At 37.0% G+C, this 20,520-nt stretch overlaps 1 protein-coding gene across 1 annotated transcript; it reads left to right on the forward strand.

Moving 5' to 3' along the window:
* Positions 1-7,335: 7,335 nt before the first annotated feature.
* LOC137047986 (fucolectin-like) lies at positions 7,336-20,231 on the forward strand. The gene is made up of 10 exons (XM_067425929.1): positions 7,336-7,427; positions 7,617-7,671; positions 9,024-9,088; positions 9,183-9,221; positions 12,259-12,318; positions 12,409-12,468; positions 12,555-12,587; positions 19,333-19,609; positions 19,789-19,925; positions 20,025-20,231. Exons 2-10 carry the CDS (start codon positions 7,658-7,660, stop codon positions 20,027-20,029), a joined length of 690 nt encoding a protein of 229 aa, XP_067282030.1. The 5' UTR covers positions 7,336-7,427; positions 7,617-7,657; the 3' UTR covers positions 20,030-20,231.
* Positions 20,232-20,520: the final 289 nt, after the last annotated feature.

Genomic DNA, 20,520 nt, shown 5'->3' on the forward strand with positions numbered 1-20,520 from the left:
TTTGCTGGTGTGCTAAGCTAACATGCTAGCTTGCCCTAGATGCACCTGCCACTGAGCAAATACTTAATTTTTATGAACATTTTCTAAATGTAAAACTACTGAAATGCTTATTTGGACAAAATGCATTTGATAGAGTCAGGGAAGGTAAAGTGAGAGGTTTGATTTAGAAATGAGGTTTGAATAGAACAGTTTGAATAGAGAGTCATTATTAGTAATTATAATGCAGACAAAAGAATAATAATTAGAGCCATAACCAGTCCGCAGAAGTGTGAATGTGTGCAACATTCAAGTTAGTGTGGGCAACCCACTGTGGGCTTTCCCACAGAAAACCCACACAGGCCCTCAGTGGGTTACTCATGCAGGGCCCATAGCAGTTTTGCACTTTTAAGCCCCAATGAGAGCAGCTGTTCCCAGACAGACTGATAAAGTCAGACAGACCATATTACAGTAGTTTAAACACCATTAGACCATTAGATCTCAATAAATCACAGGATATATATATAATATATAATAACTAAATTATAATACTATAAATTGTATGTTGTAATTCAACACTTTATATGAAGTCCATGATATTTCTTACCATATTTATTAAATACAATTTTAATTAAATCAATTAAATCAAATAAACTTATTTGTCACAATTAAACAATGCAAATGTTTGATAATTAGCTGATTTGTTTATTAAGTTGGCTTGAAAGAGGGGCTTCAGGATGACTGGACTACTACAGCCAAAGTGATCAGGGAGACGGGTAGGAAGGTGCTAGGTGTGTCATCTGGAAGGAGGAAAGAAGACAAGGAGACTAGGTGGTGGAATGAAGAAGTCCAGGAGAGTATCCAGAGGAAGAAGTTAGCTAGGAAGAAGTGGGACAGTGAGAGGGCAGAGGAAAGTAGACAGGAATATAGGATGATGCAGCGTGAGGTTAAGATAGAGGTGGCAAAAGGCCAAACAGAGAGCGTATGAGGACATGTATGCAAGGTTAGATAGTAAGGAAGGTGAGAGGGATGTGTATCTGTTGGCGAGGCAGAGGGATAGAGATGGAAAGGATGTGCAGCAGGTTAGAGTGATTAAAGATAGAGATGGAAATGTTTTGACAGGTGACAGGAGGGTGAGGGAAAGATGGAAGGAGTACTTTGAAGAACTGATGAATGAGGAAAATGACAGGGAGAGAAGAGTTGTAGAGGCAAATATTGTTGACCAGGAAGTAGAAAGTATTAGCAAGGGTGAAGTTAGGAGAGCCCTGAAGAGGATGAAGAGAGGAAAGGCAGTTGGCCCTGATGACATACCAGTGGAGGTATGGAAGTGTCTAGGAGAAATGGCAGTAAAGTTTTTAACTAGGTTGTTCAACAAGGTCTTCTAGAGTGAGAGGATGCCTGAGGAATGGAGGAGAAGTGTTTTGGTGCCGATTTTTAAGAACAAGGGAGATGTGCAGAGTTGTGGAAACTATAGAGGTATTAAGCTGATGAGCCATACAATGAAATTGTGGGAAAGAGTAGTGGAAGCAAGGCTAAGGGGAGAAGTGGACATTTGTGAGCAGCAGTATGGTTTCATGCCAAGAAAGAGCACTACAGATGCATTATTTGCTTTGAGAATGTTGATGGAGAAGTACAGAGAAGGTCAGAAAGAGCTGCAGTGTGTCTTTGTAGATTTAGAGAAAACATATGACAGAGTGCCAAGAGAGGAGCTGTGGTATTGTATGAGGAGGTCTGGAGTGGCAGAGAAGTATGTTAGAGTGGTGCAGGATATGTATGAGAGCAGTAGGACAGTGGTAAGGTGTGCCGTAGGTGAGACAGAGGACTTCACGGTGAAGGTGGGACTGCATCAAGGATCGGCTCTGAGCCCCTTCTTGTTTGCGGTGGTGATGGACAGGCTGACAGATGAGGTCATGGACTATGATGTTTGCGGATGACATTGTGATCTGTAGTGAGGGCAGGGAGCAGGTGGAGGAAGGTCTAGAGAGGTGGAGGTTTGCTCTGGAGAGGAGAGGAATGAAGGTTAGTCGCAGCAAGACAGAATACATGTGTGTGTGAATGAGAGGGAACCGAGTGGAACAGTGAGGTTACAGGGAGAAGAGGTAAAGAAGGTGCAGGATTTTAAGTGCTTAGGGTCAACAGTCCAGAGCAATGGGGAGTGTGGAAAAGAGGTGAAGAAGCGTGTGCAGGCAGGTTGGAATGGGTGGAGAAAAGTGCCAGGTCTGTTGTGTGATAAAAGTGTACCAGCAAGAATGAAAGGAAAGGTGTACAGGACAGTAGTGAGACCAGCGATGTTGTATGGTTTGGAGACAGTTGCACTGAGGAAAAGACAGGAGGAAGAGCTAGAGGTAGCAGAGCTGAAGATGTTGATGTTCTCTTTGGGAGTGACGAGGATGGATAGGATCAGGAATGAGTACATCAGAGGGACAGCACATGTGAGATGTTTTGGAGACAAAGTTAGAGAGGCCAGGCTGAGATGGTTTGGACATGTTCAGAGGAGGGAGAGTGAATACATCGGTAAAAGGATGCTGAGGTTAGAGCTGCCAAGCAGGAGGTCAAGAGGAAGACCAAAGACGAGGTTTATGGATGGAGTGAAGGAGGACATGAAGGTAGTCGGTCTGAGAGAAGAGGATACAGAGGATAGAAATAGATGGAGGCAGATGATTCGCTGTGGCGAACCCTGAAGGGAACAGCCGAAAGAAGAAGATTTGTCATAGATTAATAAAAAAAACTTTCTTTGCACCATATAACTGTATTTACAGTTATCAAGGGTATCAAGATTTTTTAAATGAGAGAATTTTCACCCACTTAAATACTGTATTTGTCAGTACATTCTCAGCTGTTGTACATATTTATAAAAAAAAGCTTTATAGCTTTAAATGTTGTTTGTCCTTTTTCTTTTCAGTATGTATTGCCATCTAGTCCTGACTGCAGAATTGAGCTCCAACCCCAGTAAGCAGACCTGAACCAGTTGATCAAGGTCTACAGGATCATCAAAAACAACGGGCAGGCTGAAGCTATGATCTGCAGGATGTTTGGTCCTCCATGTCCAGGACCAGTGTTGTAAGTAACTGATCTAGCAGCCATTCTGGATCTCTGATTTGACATACTCAGAACATATTGCTGAAGATCTCAGCTCTTGCCCTCGAAGACCACTGTCCTGTAGATTTTAGCACCAACCCTGGTCCAACACACCTGAATGCTAATCGAGGTCTTTTGGTTTACTGACTAGAAATTATCAAGCAGGTGAGATTAATCAGGTCTGGAAATAAACTCTGCAAGATGGTGCACTTCGGCCAGAGTTGAGAATTGTATTATTATTATTTATTAACTTTTATTATTATTATAACTTTTATTATTATTATTTATTAAAATTACATTTTAATTTGTATAAATGTATGCAGTATTTGACTAATATTCAGTTATTTTCTTTTTTTCTCCTTTGTGATTTTGTGTCAGCCGCAGCTCAATAAACTCAAAGGCCACTCAAGCACAGGTCACTGCATCTTTTGCTGTGTAAGTACATTTTTGACTGTCAGACACATTCTAAGTGTTTGCATTTATTTAAAAAAAAAAAAAACATGCATATTCATAATGCAAGTTAAAGTCATCAATGATTTCTTAAAGGGGGGGTGAAATGCTGTTTCATGCATACTGAGCTTTTTACACCTTTAAAGACTTGGATTCCCATCCTAAACATAGACAAAGTTTCAAAAACTAATGTTGGACGTTTGATGGAGTATTTCTGTGTTAAAAATACTCCTTCCGGTTTCTCACAAGTTTCGGCGAGTTTTTTTCGAGTATGGGTCTAATTGACGTTAAATAGAGCGGAAGGTCCTTGTATGGGCCGTACGGGCTCTTCTCCCGGAAGGGTGCGCGCGCGCGTAACTAGAGGGAGAGAGAGGAAATGCACGCTGTAAACAGTCTCTCAGGTGCAGATCCAGTCCTCCGTGAACACTTATGTCGCGCGCCCGGGAAGGCAGCGCTGCATTTGAACCGATTTGAACGCAGAAATGACGGGAAGCTTCAAGGCATCGCTTCAGTCGCGTCGCAAAGTGGATTTCCACGGTCACTGCTGTCACAGGACTTCACCAAATCATACCAAAGAAGTGTGTTTTTGACAGAGCGGTCCTGCTTTGGAAGATGCCGGTGAGTAAATCAACTTCAAATGTCTCTGCTATTGGCTACCGTCGCATGCCGGGGACACACTGCAAGCGTGTCGTGAGCGTCTCGGCTGCGTGGCGTGTCCGTTTTTATTTCGGCTCCCATGTTAACCGGTTAGCGCTTACATACTGCCTGCGTCAGCCGCGCGGCTCACGCGCGGTCCGAGCCGCGCGGAAAACGCGTGCATGCTTCAAATAGAAGAGTCGCCTATTTTTCACGCGACACGCGAGCGTGTTGGAAGCGTTTCTAGGCAAAACAGCATAGGAAAAGGAGTTTATATGCCATTTTGACACGAATACATATTAATAAATGACATTTTCATGTGTGAAAGTCTTTAGGTTAACATAAATGCAGATATAGGCCTACTTGTAATAACAAAAACAACATAATTATCGTTTTGAAATATTAAACCTGTCAATACAGAACGAAATATTCTGTAGCCTATTTTGCCGTCAATGCCAAATATATGTATGGTCAATAGGCTACTGCCGACGTTGTATTTGCTGTATCAATAGGCAATATATTTATATTTAACATGAAGTATAGGGCTTCCCAGCAGCAGCAGCCCCGCGAGTCACGCTTCTGGTGTGCAAAGACAGAGAAAACGCCAGGCGGCCGCCCCGCGGCTGACACGCAGCAGAAACGCCACGCTTGCAGTGTGTCTCCGGCCTAAACATCAGTAAACGATACGATCGCGTGCTTCGTCATTCAAATGCGCTAACGGTTACTCCATTGTTGTTCTGTATAACGTTACACTAGTCTGACGTGCAAAACCGTTCTGCTTGCTACTTCTAAGGTCTAGTCGCATACAATAGTCCATAAACCGAATCATGTCCTCATACACTGCGAGTAAAGACACAGAAATGTGGAGAGGCCATTAAATACAGTAACTTACATACCACAGAGACGGACGTCCTAATGTTGCCGTTTCTCCTGTTCAGTTTATTTCTCCCTCAGATTTGATTGTGGATCATTATCTGTATTAGCTGAGATAGCCATGGGTTTCTCCACGCTTGAGGACGTCACCGCTTTGCGCGCTCGTCATTCTTTAGCTCCGCCCACACGATACGCCTCCAGGCGCTCGGTTTTTTCCGGAAAGACTCGGTACAGCCCATATTTCTTTTATAAATATGATAAAACTAAAGACTTTTCGGAGATATGAAGGATGCAATACTACTCTATAGGTACTCAAGATTGACATGAGATTGACTGAAACTGAGTGTTTCACCCCCCCTTTAATAAAGACATTAAAGGGATAGGTTTGGAATTACATGAGGGTGAATATAAGTTAATTTCTTTACATTGTGTTGACAATTTTAGCATCTCATGCGCTCAGTTCCTCATGCCTTCAATTTGTTTGCTCGCTGTATCTTTCTCTATCAACAACTCGGGCTAAATTTGTTTTTAATATTAAAAAAAACAACACCAGGAACTATTTTTTAGGAAATCAAATTATGTCAATTACATTATAACTGGGACAATATTTGTTTTGTTTTTGTTTTTATGTTAACATTTTAATTGTTGTTGTTGTTCCCCACTTAAGTCATAATCCACTTAATGTGTTATAATTGGTTATAATTGGTAATTTTTCTGTTTTATAATTTTTTTTATTATTATTGTTTTGAGAGAGATAAAATTAGAAAGGATGCATGAAATTGATCAAAAGTGACAGTAAAGACTTTTATAAAGTTACTTAAAAAATAGTTACTTTGTAAAATATATTAAAACAGCAACCTGTTATTTTAAGTTGCAATATTACAATCTTTATTATTTTTTATTTTTTTTATTATTTTTTTTTTATCGAATAAATGCAGCTTTGATAAGCAAAAGGGACCTTTTTTTTTATCTTACTGACCCAAAACTTTTGAATGGTAATATATTGTATATTTAACTTTTTTTACATGACTGAATAAATTAAATTATTTGAAAAAATGACTTATTTATTTATTATTTCTACTTTTTACAAGTGAATTTTTTGTGTGTGTACTGTGGGAAATGCAAAGAACCAAACTAAACTTGTTGTTCGTTAGGGCTGCAGCAGGTATATTCTGACACATCTCTGCATTGCCCACAGTATTCCCACACTTTTTCCAGTGTACCCACAGAATACCCACACTTTGCCCACAGTGTGGGCTTGCTGTGGGGCCCACAAATAGCCCCAATGGGGCCCACTATGCTTAGTGTGGGTCAGCCCACAGTCAGCCCACAATTTGAGCTGTCCCACAAGGGCCCCACCTGGGTCCCCTAGTGTGGCACACAGTGAGCTTGCTATAGGCACACAACTGACCCCAGCAGGCACACAACTCTGGGCAGGCCCAAAGTCAGCCCACACTCTGGGCTGTCCCACTAGGGCCCCATCTGGGCCCCATAGTGTGGGGCCCACATGTGCCCCGCATTTCACGCCGGTATCTGGGCCCATATAGAGGCAATACACTGAATGAAAGCTCAGAAGACAGTTGATATTTTAGAGATATCTCAAAATCACACGAAATCACATGAAACGATCTTGTAAAACATTTAATACAATTCAGAGTTTTAGACTGATTATCTTCAGATCTGAAATATAACATGGTCAGACTTGTGGCTTTAGCTGTAGTGCATTTCTAGATTTCTCCAAGGCCCACTTCAATTTTATTTTCATAAAGATATTTCATACAAATACATTTCTAATAACTTTACAAAACTTTGAAGCTTATTATAGCTTTTTTTGATTATAAAAAATATTATCATTTTGACTTTACAGTAAACTGCCAGGTGTCTGCTTTCAAATGAGACCATAATTATGCTTTTAGTGCAAAGGATTCCCAAACTGTATTTGTTTTAGTCTGAGTATGCATTTCTTAGGATTTTGCTTAACAGGTTAATAAACTGTTTCACATTTCACCTACCTCTGTGTCCTCGTCTGTGTCTGACAGGAGCTTTAACTAATAAAACTAAACTTTTGTTTGGACAAGTCGCTGTGTAAAGATATATATAAAATAGTCTAGAAGTGTCTTGTTGCTCTCGCTGCAATCCAATAATGACACACACACACACACACACACAAAAAAAAAAAAAAACATTGTGTGGGCAAATGTGTGTCGGATGTTCAAACTCCAAAGTAATGTTTGATTAATGCTGTCACAATATCACAGAAACAGGGAATATTTTGTAATAGTTTTTTTTTTAAATGTTGATTTTACTGATATCAGATAAGACTTATTTGGTAAGGAGGAACTTAATTCAGCAATAAATAGAGCATCATTTCTGAGCACAATATTATTCAACTAGATCCATTTCACAGACTGCTGGTGAGTATTAATATTCATATCTCTGTTTAATGGCAAATTTTTTGGTTTGTAATTTTTTGACAGGGCATAATATTCCTCATGAATAATATATTTGATAATAATACATATAGCAATTGTTCATGAATAAATATTAATAATGCAATTGATTTATTACATATAAATGTATTTTTTACTATTTATTACTGACAGATAACAGCTGAATTGTGAAGGTCTTCTGTGAGACTGATTCAATGATGATTTCCAGGTGAGTTATGAATGTTTATGAACTCTCCACAAGGTGTTGTCAAGGGCACAATTATAATGTATTGAATACAGTTGATCAGTTTTATTAAGGATACATATGCTAAACTCTTGACACAAAACTCTAAGCCGTTCACTCTTGTAACACAGCCGTGTTCTTTAATGTGGTGTTTCCTTTTTTAAAATCTTAATATCAGAGTTAATGTCACATTATTACTTTGAAAAAACACAATATAGTATAACAAGTGATATATTAAGAGCAGCTAGGTTAAATTCCATTAAAACATCACAGTTACTTATTGAACACACACATTTAATATTAGCCAATCACTTGTGATAAATAGCAACTGTTGTTAGGTAAAGAAGGCCTTGTTAGTGAAGAAGCTGTTAGTGTGTTTCTCTGAGAGCATCATATGCAATGGAGGATTTACTAATACAACTAAACTTTAGTTTGGACGATTCAAGTTAGTCAGGGTGTAAAGATGTAGTTTAGAAATAACACTCGCTGCAATCCAATAATGACAAGAGAACATTCAACAAGAATCAGTTTTACTGACAGTCTGTCTTTTAAAAGAGGGCAAAATGTGGCTAAACAATAGTGTTGCTAATTATTCTAAATTGCATTAAATAACACTGAACATTTAATACATCAAGCAGCATTTATCTTAAATATATAAACCTATTATCATAAATAATTTAATATCAACATTATAAATGTCTATACTCTCACTTTTGATCAATTTAATGCATCATTGCTGAATAAATGTGTTAAACTTGTGGAAAGTAGTGATAATGTTACAAAAGTTTAATATTTCAGAATAAATGGTGTGCTTTTTAAATTCTATCCTTAAAATAATCCAACATTGATAATAAGCAAATCCTCATATGAGAAGGGTCATATGACACTGAAGACTGGAGTAATGATGATAAAGTCTCTAAAGCTTTAATCACATTAATAAATTGCATTTTAAAATATATTCACATAGAAAATAGTTATTTTAGGTAGTCAAAATATTTCACAATATTACTGTTTTTCTGTATTTTTGGACCACATAAATGAAGCTTTGGTGAGCAGAAGAGACTTCTTTTAAAAACATTTTAAAAATCTTACCATCCAAAAACTTTTGACCGGTAGTGTATAAGTTAAAACTAGATTAAACTCAGCAAAGGCATTTAAAACCTGAAGAATGGAGGCAGGTTAGTCACATTACACTGACTTTAAGTCTTGGGGTTCTTCTACTATTTTATCATTACAGTAGCAATATATATGTTTCATTGTTTATATGAGGATGATAAATTGAAAATGATTCCTTCATATGCTGAGATGAAGCTGTATGTTGTTGTGTCTCATATCAGGATGGCTGTACGTGTGATTTTGTTTCTGACACTTTTTACTGGGCTGTGTGTCGCTCAATCTAAAGGTACGTTTAGAATAATACAAGTAAAGATGGCTGAATTCAGATTAAATGTATGTACTTAATAATGTGTGTCAAACTCTCATTACTTTATTAACAGTAAAGGACCCACCATCGTGCCCCTGCTCTTGTGGTCCAAGTGAGTGTTCTTCATTATTTTAAATGTTGTCAGTAACACACATATAATATTCTTACTGATCATTTGATAACTGTCTTCATGTACATTATCCCTTATTGGTTGTTATGGCTAAATAAACTGATCAGCACCCCGGCTTATTACATGGTTACTAACCACAAATAAATAATTTGACACAAAATATTGATTTAAGTTTAATTGTTTTTAGTAGCTCACTTGTAAAAAAAGAAAAAAGAAAAAGCAAAGCTTCCATGAAAATTATTCCTAGCAAGACAAACATTTAAGGGATAATGTACAGTCATGAGCCCCCAAATAAATAATTATATTCTGTGTCACATGAGATGAAACTGTTTTAAATTCGTACCTGTTTATTATCTTAGAATCCATTACAGTGAACAAAAACAAGACGAACACTACAGTACTCTCAGTTGTTGCCTTCTTATCAGAACAGTCTTCCTACCATTGTTCGGGTAGTGCACACACTCTGTCAGTGTCACTGTCAGTTTAAATCTAGACTTATCTCTTTAATTATTATTATTAAAGTGCGCTTTTCCCTCCACAGAAGCACGTCGCTAAACTAGTGAATGAACTTGCGCTCCCTGGGCGGTTCAGCGCAAAAAAGGAGGCGTGTTCCGGCGCAAACAATCCCTGGTGCTATTTCGCTGTTCCATTAAACAGTTGCGCCACTGACCAGAAAAAACCCAGTCTAAAGTCAGCGGCGCGTTGCGCGTTGTTCATTATGCTATTTTAAGGGCGCATGCTTGACCATAATGTATAGCGTGCACAACGCGCATTCACTTTGCTCATGTAATCGACACAGATGCAACAGTTATTTTTGCAAATCATAAATTGTTACACTAAAAAAAAAAATATTACCACATTGTGGTGTGCCACGAAGATATGAAAAAATAGGCATAAATCTAGCTTACAAATATATATATATATAAAAAAGGACATCTGACAAATTGGTTTGTCCGTCAAGAACCAAAAAAAAAAATTGACTGAAAAAATAAAAAACTGTTTAACCGACGCTATTTCGGGTGGGTTTCTCCCATCCCCACACAACACAACTTCTCTGTCTTTCACTCCCTTACGAAATGAAAATATATTTACCAATATATTAGTTGAAATATATTTTAATATATTGTAAATATATGGAATAATATATTGATGGTATTATAAAATATATTATATATTCATGTAATATATTGCAAAATATACAAATGATTGCCGCTTTCAATATATTGCAATATATTGAAAGATATAAATATTAATTCCCATATATGTTAATATATTGCCTAATGTATTGCATGACATTTTCCAATATACTGCAATATATTTTTGTTTCGTGAGGGCTGCTCTTACAAGAACATTAGTCTCCTCGGCTGTGAACCGCTCCTGGCGTGCGTCTGGTAAATACGCCATAATAATAGCAACCCATAATGGAGCTTGCGCAGCTGCTTTTAAAGGGAATGTTGGATGCCGCTCTGATTGGTTTATTCACGTTACGCCCAAACCACACCTATGAATAATGAAGCTACTTCAGACCAACCCATTTTAGATTTGCGCCGGGCGCAAGAGCCATTTATCCCGCCGGGAAAATAGCAACAGCCCCGAGACCCGCCCACAAAGTTACTTGTGCTTCGCGCTTTGACACTTGCGTTTCAGATCGTTAAAATAGGGCCCTAGATGTTAAATAGGATTGACCACCTGCAGCTGATTTTGATATTCTAGGTATTATCAACTGGCCAGAACTCTGAGATCGCAATAGTTTTAATAGGGAGCCCGTGCAGTGTTGACAGAAGCGGGCTAATATGATCACACTTCCTGGTTCTAGTAAGAACTCGAGCTGCTGCATTTTGGACCAGCTGGAGTTTGTTTATTAGGCGAGCAGGGCAACCACCCAGTAGAGCATTACAATAATCTATCTATCTATCTATCTATCTATCTATCTATCTATCTATCTATCTATCTATCTATCTATCTATCTATCTATCTATCTATCTATCTATCTATCTATCTATCTATCTATCTATCTATCTATCTATCTATCTATCTATCTATCTATCTATCTATCTATCTATCTATCTATCTATCTATCATGGACCAGCTGGAGTTTGTTTATTAAGCGAGTAGGGCAACCACCCAGTAGAGCATTACAATAATTTAGCCTTAAGCTCAAGTGTAATCATTTAAATAATTTGATAAATATTACATAACCCTTAACCCATAAGGCTCTTTTTTGATAAAAGGCAAGCCATTAGGAGCGATAATGAAAGACAGGAGCGTGCTCTGACACCACATCAAAATGTAGCTTTGTGATATGTAGATAACGATGTGATCGCTACCAAATGAGTTAAAGGGTTAGTTCACCCAAAAATGAAAATTAGATGTTTATCTGCTGACCCCCAGGGCATCATGGGTGTGTTTGTTTCTTCAGGAGAACACAAATGAAGATTTTTATCTCAACCGTTGCTGTGTGCCAGTCTTCTAATCATGTGAATGGGGAACAAGTCTATTAGAGGAAAACATACAAACAAAAAAAACATGCTTAGGCAACGTGCACAAAAACCCTGCTGCTCCTGACGACACATTGATGTGTTAAGACACGAACCGATCGGTTTCTGTGAGAAACACAACAGTATGTGTTATTTTTTTACCTCATATCCCGACGAGTCTCATCATGGACCAGCTGGAGTTTGTTTATTAAGCGAGCAGGGCAACCACCCAGTAGAGCATTACAATAATCTAGCCTTGAGCTCAAGTGTAATCATTTAAATAATTTGATAAATATTACATATTTATCAAATTTATATTACATATTTATCAAAAAAAAAAAAAAAACTGGCACAAAATAACTTGATAAAATAGTAGTAATGGATGTTTTAATTCCAATATTAGTTACTTGTGAACCTTTAGTGGAAACCCGTGAGACATTTATTAATGAGTTATAAACGTTAATAACCTGTGAAAGTGAACCTTAATGTGAAATATGTATTTATTAATGTGTGAATAACTGTTATTATTTTATGCTAAACAGAGAGTCTTGCTCCCGGAGACGCAGCTGTCCAGTCTTCCACAAACGAGACGCTCAAAGCAGGTAAGAGACAGAGAGAGAAGACTCTGTGATAGAATGTGAATTATGTATTTAATAATGTGTGAATAACTGTTATTATTTTATGTTAAACAGAGAGTCTTGCTCCCGGAGACGCAGCTGTCCAGTCTTCCACAAATGAGACGCTCAAAGCAGGTAAGAGACAGAGAGAGAAGACTCTGTGGTAGAATGTGTTTATTTACTTATTAATGTGTGAATAAATGTTATTATTTTATTCACAGATGATTCTACGTCATTATACGTGTGTGTTCCAAGTAAGTGTTCTTCATTACTTTGAATTTTGCCTGTGTTACTGTCAGTAACATTCTGCATTTTTACTTTCTCAAAAAAAACAAAAACATAATTTAGTAATTATTAACTCATAAACCACATAAACAGGCTCACATTTAATCATTTTATTTGGAATGACAAAACAACACAGCATCCAAATATTCACAAAGAGCTTATCATGTTTAACCTGACAATACTGACAATGCAAACAGTCACAACCACATTAATCAATCGGTTATGGATAAAGGTGACATCGTCTTCTCCAAACATGCAGACTGCCTATGATCGCTGACACAGAACAATATCTGGCTATTTGCTTAGAGCTCTTTTTACTCAGTCCAGCAATCTGCAAGCCTCTGACACATAATCTATGTACATATCCTAAACTACCCAAAATAAGGACGATAAGTTTGGTCCTGTAGCCACACACTGCCATAGCATTTGTTAACGGTTGGTATTTAAACATTTTCTCAGAAAACACTTAAAGTCCATGTAAGCATCAAAACAACAGCCCACTTCTAGAATCAGAATGTTTTTAGAAAGTTCATTAACGACAACAATGTCTGGAGTATTTGGGTGTTCCCTAAGAACACTTTGAAGACAGTTTATATTATTATCATTCCGATTTGAGAACCAGCTGGTTTGTCTCATTTGTATGTATTACACTATGTCCAGAAACTTTATGCAGTTCTTGAGCCATTGTGTTTATGATGCGATCGTGGCGCGCGATGTAAAGTCCTTTGAACGCTGGGCATCCGTTCATTATGTGCGCTGTAGATTCCATTATCTTATCACGATGTAGTAAGCAGAATGGTTCGTGATATTTGGGAAACCACAGAGAGACAGAGAGAGATTGTATTTGGTCGGGAGAGTTTGTAGCGTAGCTTTAATAACAACCTTTAGGATACCGTCGGGTACGGCTGAGATTTGTAACACACACACACACACACACACACACACACACACACACACACACACACACACACACACACACACACACACACACACACACACACACACACACACACACACACACACAAACGCATATAATCTTGTGTCTTCCCCCACAAGGTACAAAGCTCATTTAATTCTTAGTTGTTTAGTATCTTAGAATCTCTTACAGTGTACAAAAACAATCATTCAGGCAACACGACGAACACTACAGTACTAAAAATACTTCAACACAATATCTAACTATAACAGAGCTGGCACCAGTTGAGTAACACTTTACATTAAGGTTCCCTTTGTAAAGGGTTTATAAAGGTGTATGTTAAGTAAGGGATAATGTCCACCCAGCCGGTTGTTATCGCAGAATAAACCCCTTCAGAGTGATCAGGACCCCGAGGCGAAGCGGAGCGTCACTCTGAAGGGGTTTATTCTGAGATAACAACCGGCTGGGTGGACATTATCCCGCTTATTACACGGCTACTAGTCTCAAATAAATAATTATTAGACACAGAATATTGTCTTGAGATTAAATATTTTATTAGCTCTTACGCAAAGCTTCCGCGCAGAAAAACAGTTCCAGACTGCTTTAAGCCTTTATCTATTGCTGCTAAATGTTGAGAATGAATGCTGAAAGGGTTAGTTCAGCCAAAAATGAAACCAAGCCTATGATTTACTCACCCTCAGGTCATTATAGGTGTTTATGACATTCTTCTGTCAGACAAATACAATCAGAGTTATATTAAAAAAGTCCGTTATATTTAAAAAATAACGTGCTCCACACGACTCCGATGGGTTAATAGAGCCTTCTGATTCCAATCGATGCGTTTGTGTGAGAAAAATATCCATATTTAAAACTTTATAAAGGAAACCTGCCTTGAAGTCTTCCATTGTAGCCACGGCTGTTTAAGGATTTAACAGCCACAAGATGGCGCCAGCGTTAAGCACAGAAGTAGAACCGGTCAAGATAACTCGCTGTACCCGGATGAGCGGGTGTTATCTGGGAATAACATACCGCTGGAATGCGCGATTGACCAATCAGCATCAAGTATTTCACAGAGCCGTGGAATAATGACTAATAAATAATTTACAAATGCATTATAAATCATTGATAAGCAGTTTAAACTGCATGAATAAAAATGGCGTCTTTAATGCAATGCCTGCCAAATAGTGATCCTTTTTAACTCACATGATATAAATGCTTAATAAATGTATTTATTAACACTTAATAAACTCAAAACCATTTTCCTGATTTATTTAATGATGCAGCAAAATAGACTTTCATAGTGAGACTGAGGGGTGTTGTATGTGGTTCTCTTATTAATATCTCATGTCTGCCACTTTTTAAAATGTTCCTTAAGTTACAGTCTTACCATGATATTCCACAAAAGGTTCATGATGCCTATCCACAGCATGCATCAAAACTGATTCTTGTTCATGAAGATGAAATCATGAAACTTTATTTTGGTAAAAAAAAAAAAAAAACTGGCACAAAATAACTTTAATAAAATAGTAGTAATGGATGTTTTAATTCCAATAGTTACTTGTGAACCTTTAGTGGAAACCCGTGAGACATTTATTAATGAGTTATAAACGTTAATAACCTGTGAAAGTGAACCTTAATGTAAAGTGAACACCTGTGAATTATGTATTTATTAATTATGAAGATTTTTTTTTCTGATTAAATTTTATTGTTGATGCATTGTATCAGTAAACACAACTTTAAACATGAACATTAACATATTGATACACAATCAATAATTTTGATATCATGCACAGGTAACGTTACTGTAACTAAAGTGTGGATGTTCAGATGTTCAGGTTACAGTGGTCTTTATCATGATATCAAAATAATTATTGATTGTGTATTAATATGTTAATGTTCATGTTTAAAGCTGTTTTACTGATGTAATGCATCAACAATAAAATATTGAATTAGAAAAAAAATGTCTGTTTGTGAATTCATAACATAATTCATGTGTTTACTTTACATTAAGGTTCACTTTCACAGGTTATTAATGTTTTTAACTTATTCATAAATGGTTCACAGTTGTCCACCCTACATTAAGGTTCTAACTTAGTAACTAATATTGGAATTTTTTTTACATTTTCCACCCAAAATAAAGTTCTTCTTTATCTTTATGAACAAGAATCAGTTTTGATACATGCTGTGGATAGGCATCATGAACCTTTTGTGGAATATCATGGTAAGACTGTAACTTAAGGAAGATAAAAAGTGGCAGACATGAGATATTAATAAGAGAACCACATACAACACCCCTCAGTCTCACTATGAAAGTCTATTTTGCTGAATCATTAAATAAATCAGGAAAATGGTTTTGATTTAAATAAGTGTTAATAAATAAATTTATTTATCATTTATATCAAAAAGGATCACTATTTGGCAGGCATTGCATTAAAGTCGCCCTTTTTATTCATGCAGTTATAACTGCTTACCAATGATTTATAATGCATTTGTAAATTATTTATTAGTCATTAACAAACACCTTTTTAAACCCTTTACAAAGGGAACCTTAATGTAAAGTGTTACCAGGTTGGTACCAGGGGGAAATAATTAATGACTAGTTGAAGTTTTGACTAATGAAGTTTTTCAACCAACCCCAGATGTCTTAAATTTTATTTTAGGAGAAACATGTTACATTTTAAATTTGTACTAATATTGTGAATACTGAAACTATCATTCAAAAAGCATTATGTGTTTCAAAATATCAAGGGTTACTCATTTAAATTTATCTTCAGTGCCCAGAAATGAATTATTATTATTATTATTATTATTATTATTATTATTATTATTATTATTATTATTATTATTATTTTTTTTTTTTTTATTTTTTTATTTTTTTTACCAGGGTAGTCACATTGAGACAGTAGTCTCTTTTTCAAGTGAGCCCTGGCCAAGAAAAGGCAGCACATAGCTAAATAAGACACATAAAAACAGAGATGGCCGCAACATAAAACATAAATACAATTTACAAGTGAGAATATGCAGGCTGTAAACAACAAAAAGTCTAGACACACTCACATGTATGATGCAAAATGTCTGCCAGATACGACTTAAAATCAGAGATGGGGATGAACATGTTTAGTTTTAGTTTCAGTTCTTTCTGTAGTGCGTTCCAGGTTGACGGAGCATTGTAACGGTAGGCTCTTTTACCAAATTCAAAATGAACAGTAGGCACATTAAAACGTATGCTATTGTTTGACCTGAGGTCATATCTATTGTTTGTTGCCAATGAAAATACTGATAAATATGATGGTAATGATCCGCTTTATAAATAAAAATCAACCAATTGCGTTGTCTGCGTTTAGACAGTGGTAACCTACCAGATAATCTGTACAAATTGCAGTGATGTGTATTATAGTCTGCTTTGGTTATAAATCGTAGTGCTGAACGGTAGACAGAATCCAGAGAACGCAATACAGACTTTGAGGCATGCATATAGATAATGTCGCCATAATCCAGAACAGATAAAAATGTGGCTGCTACAAGTTCTTTTCTAGCGTTCAAATTAAAACAAGCCTTATTTCTAAAAAAAGAAACCTCGCTTTACTCTAAGTTTCTTTACCACATGCATAACATGAGGATTAAAAGAAATATTTTCATCCAAAAAAAAACCTTGATATGTGTAGCATGACACCTTCTCTATTTCCTGCCCCTGTGCGGTTACAATTGGAGTTAGCGATTTTACTTTGAACTTGGAGTGTGTGAACAGCATGTATTTGGTTTTTTTAGCATTAAGCACTAACTTTAATTTCCTTACATTTTCTTGCAAGACTGTGAAAGCCTCCTGCAGTTTTTTTAACGCCTCACATGGAGAGGGTGCAGTGCAATAGATGATGGTGTCATCCGCGTAAAGGTGTACATTAGCATTTACACGTTCAGAAACAGAATTTATGTAGACAGTAAACAATAGTGGCCCTAAGATGGAGCCTTGTGGAACCCCGATTGTAATTGCAGCCTTCCCTGATGTAATACTATCACATGCAACACATTGAAATCTCCCTGCAAAATCATTTTTAATGACTTACTGCATTTGAGGACACCCCAATTTTAACTAGACATTTTAAAAGAATGTTGTGATCCACTGTATCAAAAGCCTTAGAAAGGTCAATAAACAATCCTGCGCATGAGTTTTTGCAATCAATGGCAGACACAATGTCATCAATTACTTTAGTGGCTGCCATGCCCCTTCCTGAAGCCTGACTGAAAAGGGGTGAGGATACAATTGAATATGCAGTGCTTATTCCAAACAATGATCAGACAAGTGTATGGTGTTTAGTCGAGGTAAATTATTTCTTTATAACAAATGTAATACTATAGTGTATCAGTGCTTCATGGTTGCTGCTTAACCTTTTGGTTCTTCGTTTAACATTAGAAAGTTTATCTTGTACGACCCATTTTGCATGCATGTAATAGATTGTTTTGTTCTTTGCATGTATTGTACTTGATTGAAATGGCATGGATGAATCAAATATAAGCTACCCAGAGGGGAAAAAAACCTTTAACAATTCAAATGTTTCTGCGAGACATAAATGAGGATACATTAACATTAAATGGAGACTTTTTCTTGAGTCTCCTGTTTCTCAGACTTGTCTCCTGAGACAAAAACTCTCATTTGTCTCCTCTAAATTTTAGAAGAGATCTCAACATCATCACACACTGTGCTCAGATTTTTCTCCTTAGCAAGAAACACTGGAGCTCTCACACACGTCTTCTCTGAAGATTCATAAGAGATCTCAACAACACCACACACTGTGGTCAGACTTTTCTCCTCAGCTAGAATACTCTGAAGCTCTCACATTTGTTTAAAAGAAGAGATCTCGACAACATGACAAATGCGAGATATCTGAGCACAGTGTGTGATTCTGTTAAGATCTCTTCTGAATCTTTAGATGAGACAAATGTGAGATATGCAGAGTCTCTAGGTAAGGAGACTCATGTCTAGAACAAAGGAAAACTGGTGCGAGGACTCAAGTGCAGAAAATGATAATTTATTAACTTAATAAAACATAAACACACAAAAAAAAAACCACGAGGGGGAAAAACATGAACTAGAAATACATAAAACACATACCAAAACGGGTGACATAGACAGTACAACGATCCGACAAAGACTGACAACCACAAAGAGCTTACAAAAGGGGACAAATCAGGCAGGGAATGAGCGAACACAGGTAGGGCAAATAAAACCAATAATTAGATAACGGGGGGGGGGGGGGGATAAAACAATGACAGAAGCACAATGGCCATACTAACAAAACCCACATGTGCACACAAGACAGGACAGGCATATGACAGAGACAAATCTGAGCACAGCGTGTCATTCTGTTGAGATCTCTTCTGAATCTTTAGAGGAGACAAATACGAGCAATCCAGTCTCTCTAGCCAAGGAGACAAATCTGAGCATGATGTTGTTGAGATCTATTCTAAAACTTTAAATGAGACCATTGTGAGAATGTTAGAGTTTTTGTCTCAAGACAAGCATGAAAAACAGGAGACTTAAGCAAGCGTCTCCATTTAATCTTAAACTAACCTCATTTTTGTCAAGGAGAAACATTTGAGATGCTAAAGAGTTCTCCCTTTGGATTTTTCTTTCCTATGGGTCAGAATGTCACAACTGACCAATCAGAATCGAGTATTCCAGAGAGCCATGTAATATCATTTGGATTGCATAGCTTAGCATTACTTTGCCCATTATATTGGGATTAAACGTTAGCACATTTAAGAAAAAAAGCAATTGCTTATTATTTTATGTTAAACAGGGAATCTTGCTCTCAAAGCCACCGCTGTCCAGTCTTCCCCAGTCCAACACAATGCTAAAAATGCTGTTGATGGCAACAGGAATTCAGTTTTGGCTAGTGACTCATGCAGTCAAACTGAGGAGGAAATGAGCCCCTGGTGGAGAGTTGACCTGGGGAAAACGTACGAGATAAACAGAGTCAGCATCACTAATCGTGGAGATGGTTTTGCAAAGAAGATAAATGATGCTCAGATCCGCATCGGCAACAGCCTGATAAATAATGGCAACGATAATCCGATGTAAGTATTGTCTCTCTCTTAATACTAACACAAACAGTTAGACAATTAGTAAATAAGATCAAATTACTTTTAATAAATCATTTTAATACAAAAATGCGTTTGACATAAATATATTGCAAATGCTTTATGCCGTTTTGATACGCTCATCTCTATTTCTCTGTTACTGTGTGTCTTCACAGAGCTACAGTCGTTGATTTCATCCCACTTGGAGAGACAAAATCATTTAAGTTTAGGCCTGTTATGGGCCGATATGTCAACATATTTATACCTGCGCGCAGTGAAATCCTCACACTGTGTGAGGTCGAGGTGTTTGTAGGTAAGTGATACAAGGAGAGAGATGGTATGTATACTGTTGTTCTATTTATACTGTGTGTGCATTGCCTTAATGATGTTTTTGTTCTGTTTTCATTGCCAGATTGAGTGGAATGAGATGTTACACCACCGTCCACTGATCCTATCAGCAAAATACCAAACTACTGTTTTCTGAGCAATACTAATATTGCACTTTTCATTGTTTTAATTTTACCTCTGCACCTTTTATCCTTAAGATGAAAGATAAGTTTCAGTGCACATTCAGTAATGGTTTGAAGTGCACCTTCATCAATAAATGACTTCAGCATCACATGTTGTATTGTGTGTTTCTGGATCAAAAAAGGTTCATTTAGATATTCACAATAAGGAGGAGGAGGTGTTGTGTTACAGTTTCCCATCTAGGGTTGAGGAGCTTACATTTTACTAAAAAGAGAAGGAGCAAAATAATGAACAGAATAAGGATGTTTAACCTTCTGTCCCAGAACCAACAACACAACCACCAATTCAACCAATAATTACTTTCAATTAGGGATGCACCGAATCCAGATTTTTGAGGTTCGGCTGAATACCGAATCCACTGGTTAAGATTCTGCCGAATC

Source organism: Pseudorasbora parva, chromosome 19, assembly GCF_024679245.1.
Source record: "Pseudorasbora parva isolate DD20220531a chromosome 19, ASM2467924v1, whole genome shotgun sequence".
Classification (NCBI taxonomy): Eukaryota; Metazoa; Chordata; class Actinopteri; order Cypriniformes; family Gobionidae; genus Pseudorasbora; species Pseudorasbora parva.

Bases quoted from the DNA above. Each gene is read 5' to 3' on its own strand.
- LOC137047986 (XM_067425929.1), top strand. The intron at 9,089-9,182 runs GTACGTTTAGAA...CTTTATTAACAG, and splicing joins GTGTGTCGCTCAATCTAAAG to TAAAGGACCCACCATCGTGC. The intron at 12,588-19,332 runs GTAAGTGTTCTT...TATGTTAAACAG, and splicing joins ATTATACGTGTGTGTTCCAA to GGAATCTTGCTCTCAAAGCC.